This window comes from Egretta garzetta, unplaced genomic scaffold (assembly GCF_000687185.1).
Source record: "Egretta garzetta isolate BGI_Z169 unplaced genomic scaffold, ASM68718v1 scaffold687, whole genome shotgun sequence".
NCBI classification, from domain to species: Eukaryota; Metazoa; Chordata; class Aves; order Pelecaniformes; family Ardeidae; genus Egretta; species Egretta garzetta.
Window position 1 is genome coordinate 183,705 of NW_009260396.1, and position 5,897 is coordinate 189,601.

At 52.9% G+C, this 5,897-nt stretch overlaps 1 protein-coding gene across 3 annotated transcripts; it reads right to left on the reverse strand.

Moving 5' to 3' along the window:
* Positions 1-115: 115 nt before the first annotated feature.
* On the reverse strand, positions 116-5,891 carry LOC104130073 (protein-L-isoaspartate(D-aspartate) O-methyltransferase). 3 transcript variants are annotated; one of them, XM_035898530.1, is made up of 9 exons: positions 5,746-5,891; positions 5,516-5,655; positions 4,147-4,251; positions 3,594-3,625; positions 2,983-3,087; positions 2,205-2,325; positions 1,486-1,571; positions 1,084-1,253; positions 116-720 (listed from the first exon to the last, which is right to left on the reverse strand). In XM_035898530.1, the coding sequence occupies exons 2-9, from the start codon at positions 5,628-5,630 to the stop codon at positions 708-710; spliced, it is 747 nt and encodes a 248-aa protein (XP_035754423.1). In that variant the 5' UTR covers positions 5,631-5,655; positions 5,746-5,891; the 3' UTR covers positions 116-707. The 3 variants fall into 3 exon arrangements, with proteins under 3 accessions (XP_035754423.1, XP_009641360.1, XP_035754424.1); XM_009643065.2 differs by having other exon boundaries at positions 5,741-5,891; XM_035898531.1 differs by lacking the exons at positions 116-720; positions 1,084-1,253 and having other exon boundaries at positions 2,068-2,325; positions 5,516-5,891.
* Between the last annotated feature and the right edge of the window lie 6 nt (positions 5,892-5,897).

The following is a 5,897-nucleotide window of genomic DNA, read 5'->3' on the forward strand; positions in this document are numbered from 1 at the left end:
TCCCCTGAGGCGAGGGCCCGGCCCGGCGGTTCCGCCCTCACCCCTCTTCCAGACCAGGCCCCGCGGCCTACCCACCCGCCCTTCGCCTCGCCGCCACTATCGGGCGGTTCCGCCCCCTCACCCCTCTTCCAGACCAGGCCCTGCGGCCTACCCACCCGTGCGGCCAAGCACCAGCCCCACGTCAGGGAAAAGCCGCGAGACCGGGATTTTTCGTAACCCCAACGTTCCCAGTGTTGCTACCGGAGATTAAATTAATTGATGCAAGACAGGAAGAGAACACGCTCTTATAATTAAACTTGGACAAATGGGGGTAGATCGCTGCTCTGGAACCAGTAATTGCGCCTTATTTTCTTCAAGCATTAGGCGGAGTAGTCAATATTAAAGAGTACGCTTAGTGAGGGTTTAAGTATTCCTGCCTGCTCTTGGAGCTCTCTGTGAATAGGCGTTACCTACAGCGTATCAGAGAGGACAGCCGCTGGATCCACTCGCTGCCTGGAACCAGACACGGCCTCCGAGAGCCTCCCCTGCTGCTGGAGAAACGCCCTCTTCTCCATCCCTCCGGACCGAGCTCTGCTAGAGCGGAGCTTGCCTTCGCAAGCACATCCACCGATAAAGCTGCCGTTCAAAAAAGCAAAACCGTACAGACCATCTACAGTCCTAAGTCCCACTCAGGAGCTTTCTGAGGTCACTTTAGAGATATCCATCCATCAGAATTCATCCCTGAGGCAAAGAAAAACCAACAGTTACTATTCGTGGCCTTCAGTTCAGCGACAGAATCAACACGGCTACGGTGTTTATGAAAGTGCACAGGCTCCAAAAAAAAAAAAAAATTAAGAAGAAAAGCTTGAGTCCTCAGTCTGCAAGCCCTAGCTAATGGAAAATACATCCTGCTCTCCTGCTGTGCCTTACCACAGCCAAGGCTCTTTCTTCTCTCTCTCTCTCTTTTTTTTTTTTTTTTTCTCCTCCCAAACAGCATCTGCCAGGATTCCAGGACTCGGTCAGTAAAGCCAGCAGTCAAGGAGAGCAAGCTCACAGGGATGGCTGCAAGGAAGAAATGTTCCTCAAGGGAGAGCAAATTTTTACCGAGGCCACTGCTTTTCCTTATCTGTCAGAGGAACGTAGATCACGCCCATCAGTTGCGTTTCGATGATCTGCCCGTCACTGGTTTTGTCGTACTGCATCAGAACTTGGTTTGCGCCTTCGGGGCCAACGGGCAATATTAACCGACCTCCTGGCTTCAATTCATTCAGCAGCTGGCAAGCAGAGAAATCAGAATCAGCAGAGCCAAAAAAACCCCACAAAGAGACAACAGAAATAAGCCACACTGTGAAGGCCATGGCACCTTGAAAAGCACAAGCTTGCCAGCTCCACAGAAAAAGAAGCTTTCAGTGATTCCCTAATTGTTAGGGTTGTTTGTTTTCCCCCCCCCACAGTTCCCAATGCAGGCAGCCTGCAGCAACAGCCACCCAGCACGATCGCTCTTACCTCCTTTGGTACAGTAGCTGCTGCCGCTCCGACATGAATGGCATCATAAGGAGCCTCTTCGGGGTATCCCTGCCTGCCATCTCCAACTACGGGAGGAGAAAGCACGCAGAAGAGACTTTTATTCTGATAACAGCTCCAGGCAAAAATAATCCTTCCTATAGCCTTTCAATTGAAATCTAGATGGTGAGAGCTTTAACAGGACGGTGATGGGAATTTGAATTTTGTTGGTTTACTTTTTAAAAAGCAGGGGCAGATTTCTGGCACGGAGCCATGCTAGAAGGAGCAGTTGAAGGCAGGAGGGCCTTTCAATAACACAGGGGCTTTGCGCAGGCTCCAGACTCCAGATACAGGAAGAGCCAACTCAAGTTATCCTCCCCAAACACCGCAACAGTGTGTGCGGAACCATTCAAATCAACTAAAACCCAGGCGTGGCACAACTGCTCTCCTCAGCGGAGCGTCTCGTACTGAATTAAGATTGTCACCACACACTCGGAAGCAAGGTGTACCGTAAGACTGCCTGTAACGTGAAATGCTACTTGTACACACCGCGTAGCGCTCAGGTCAGCGTGGCACGGTGCTTACTTAGCCAGGGGTTTCCAGCAACACTGTGGCAAGCACAGACACAAACCAGACCAACTGCTTGGAGAAGGAGCACTCTGCAGGCAGGCAGAGCCAACGCGTTTGCCGGGGAGAAGCAGCATCAGGGTCCCTGAGCTCACCCACAAGCTTCACGCGGCCAGAGCTGAGCAAAGCCGGATCATCTTCTTGGACGTTTCTGATGGATTCATGTACCAGCTCTTTAATGTGCTCTACGCCCACAGCTTTCCCTGTCGGGCCCATCTAAAAAGAAAAACAGCAGACGCCTAACACCGCCTGTGTGATAGAGAGATGTGTTTTATAGGGCAAGCTACTGCAGGGATCAAAGCCCTTCCAGGAAGGAGCTTGAGCGCAGAGCTGCTGAACAGGAGGTGAAAATACTCTGCTCCCTTGGTTTTATGGCTGAGTAGTCCCAGCTACTCGAGGGATACACAGACGCTGCCTACGGGGATCTTTCATTTCCAAAGAAATAACGATTTGGTAGCATTAGCAGCTTCCACAGCAGAGCCAATTCCTGACTAACCAGCCTCCCAAGAAGAGGAACATGACCAGCTTTCCAGCACTTCACAGGCAATCACTTCAGGAGTTTAGAAAACAAAGAAACAGACTGCGATGCCCCTTGAGAAGCAAACTAGGAAGAACCTACAATGGACTTGCGCAGTAGATTAACACACACTCCTCTCGAGCTGAGCTGGGTTAACACACAAAACATCTCACGGCATATGGAGCGTCCATTTAGATTCCAAAAATTACTGTATTTCTTTTTACTACCAGCTGGTCTGGGAAGAGTTTAGCCCTTTCTCCCGCTCTCCCCCCCTCCCCAAGAAGCACGTGCCGGCTATGGCGAGCTACCAGCCCTGACGCATCTTACTAGCTCGAACGGGGGTCCTGTGAGCTTACCATCCTGGCAAAGCAAGCCGTGAGATACCCGCTCCCAGATCCAACATCCAGCGCTTTTGCGCCTTCCACAAGCCGATCCTTTAGCAGTTCCAGCGCGTGGGCGTGCTGCGAGGACAACAAGCACACAAAGGTGTGAAACATCCCATCCCGCTTTCCTTGCCTCTCCTGAAGCTTTTTCTTGTTCTAAGCGCTGCCTGCTCCGATTTAAACATGGCACACCCAGTGTTTTGGCTGACATGGTCATCCTGAAATTCATGGGTTTGATCTGGAAGATCTGTTTGCAGAACAGCATTTAGGAAGAGACACAGTCACAAGGTGCGAAGCCGCAGGAAAAAAGGTCTCGTGCAAAAACCGGACAAGGCCGGTGGCCAGCCCCAGCTGCCCAGAATTCCCGGCTAAGCGCACTTTTAAAGCAACTTTAAGAGTACAGGGCAAACTCTTCCCAAAGAAAAAAAGCTCCACGTGTGCAGTCCCTGAAGAAACAAGCACGATAATCGTGTCCACGGGATCCCTTTCACCTTTCTGCTTTAGTATTTAAGAAAAAATAAAATAAAAAATGGCAAACCAACCATTTCCTCCATTTCTGTTAAAAGGGAAGAGTTACACCTTACCATATGCGGTGCGCTGATTGTAGCCTTGTATCCTGAAAGGAAACGGGTGACACGAGTTATGTGATAAAGAAGTGACGATTAAAGTTACCAACGCAAACAGTTCTTTACTCTCCCCCACTTTCCCCCAAAAATATGAGAACGCTCCACTTCTTTTGCCATGCTAAAGCACTTCACTAACCGAAAATTCCCCCCGTGAGATGAGGGACAAGCACGAGATGGCCGCAGGCTGCTGTGGGTCCCCAGCCTGCCAGCCCCCCGCCCGCCCACCAGCCCCCCTGCAGCTCTTGCCGCCTGCGCTCGCTTCCCCTCCCCAAGCCGGACTCGGAGCCATCAGCGAACATTTTGAAGACAGAAAAACTGTATTGTCCTTTACCGCTGGATCCCACACCCAAAATATGGAGGGGGTTTGCTCTGCTCGACCCATCATAAATCTCAGGCACCCAGCAAGGAGAACAGGGACCCACTGAGCCCCCTCACACCCCTCAGTCGGCGCGGCGAGCGTAGCCAGTGTGCGCGCCGCAACGGGGGCAATACTTCATCTCCAGGTACTCACCGATAGATTGAGGAGAATCCATGTATGGGAAATACTTGATGTAGTGACCTCTGTCAGTAGCCAGCAGCACGTCAAAGACTCGCTGGGATTTAATGATCCCTTTTTCTGGGAGGAGAAGGAAGAGAGAGACAGAAAGGGCTGAAATCCTTGCTTCTATGGCGAGAAGGGGGCTGGAAGGGCGGAGCGCAGTTCAGGGCGTTAGAGGAACTGGGAGAATTTGACCTTAACAAGTGATCTGAGAAGGGAGAGAAAACAAAACTGCAGGTGGAAGTGCTTTTCGGTTTCTGCTACGCCCTGTAAAATCACGCTACGGTCCCAGCCATCAGCCTGGTGTCTCCCCGAGGACAGGGACTTATATCCACAATGTTTCTGGGACTGCCAAACGTGACGGAAGAGAAAGAGAGTCATGCTTTGGTTCCTGAAAGCCAGGGTTCAGGAGCACGGGCACAGCGCGTAAGCTAAAGACAAACACTCAACAACCCTTCACACCTCATCACCGAGGGAACCCTTACAGGGGGAAAAAAAATCAGTTTTAGCAGCAGGGGAGATTCAAAACTGGTTTTAAGCATGTTCCAGCCTGCTGTCTGGAGCGGAGCGGGAGCACCGAGCACAACTCTGACCCGTCTTGTTCCCAGTTATAAACAGAACAAGTTCAGACTGGGACAAACACTGAAATTACAGAATCCCAGAATGGCAAGGGTTGGAAGGGACCTCGGGAGATCACCCAGTCCAACCCCCCTGCTCAAGCAGGTTCTCCTAGAGCATGTTACACAGGACTTCATCCAGGCAGGCTTTGAATATCTCCAGAGAAGGAGACTCCACAGCCCCCCTGGGCAGCCTGGGCCAGGGCTCCGGCACCCTCAGAGTCAAGAAGTTCTTCCTCATATTCAACTGAAACCTCTTATGTCTCAGTTTGTGCCCATTGCCTCTTGTCCTGTCACTGGGCACCACTGAGAAGAGTCTGGCTCCGTCCTCATGACCCCCACCCTTGAGATATTTGTACGTGTTGATGAGGTCCCCTCTCAGCCTTCTCTTCTCCAGGCTGAACAAGCCCAGCTCCCTCAGCCTTTCCTCGCAGGGGAGATGCTCCAGTCCCCCCATCATCCTAACCTCCCTCGCCCTGCTGGCCACACTCCTCTTGATGCACCCCAAGATACCATTGGCCTTCTTGGCAACAAGGGCACCCTGCTGGCTCATGGCCAGCTTGTCCCCCACCAGGACTCCCAGGTCCCTCTGGGCAGAGCTGCTTCCCAGCAGGTCAGCCCCCAGGCAACGCTAACCCCAGCGTTTCAGAACGAGCAGCACCACAGCACATCGCTGCGCAACCTGACGCTGAAGCGCCAACGGGCTCTACGGCGCCGGCACTCACTGTAGAGGTTGTTGACTAGCTCGGGGTGCGTCTTTCCGCTGGAAGTCCAGGCCATCGTTCTGGCGAAGAGCAGTCCCATCAGCGTGAGCGCGGCACGGGGCAGCAGACGGCTCATCCCCCGGGGACGGGCAGCACCCAGCCTGCAGAGAGGGAATTCGGCGCCAGCTGCTCGCCAGGCACCCCAAAACCGAACCGTCCCTCCTCGGAGCCCACTCTGGCGCTTACCGTACCGTAGTTCGAAACGCAACAGGGCTTGCGCGTTGCACGGGACGGGCTGTCGGCCCCAGAGAATCAACACCTTGATTACAGGCAGGACCTGTGAGAAATAATTACTGTCCGGCCGCGGCGCCTGGCGCTTCACACGACAACGAGCACCCAAAGC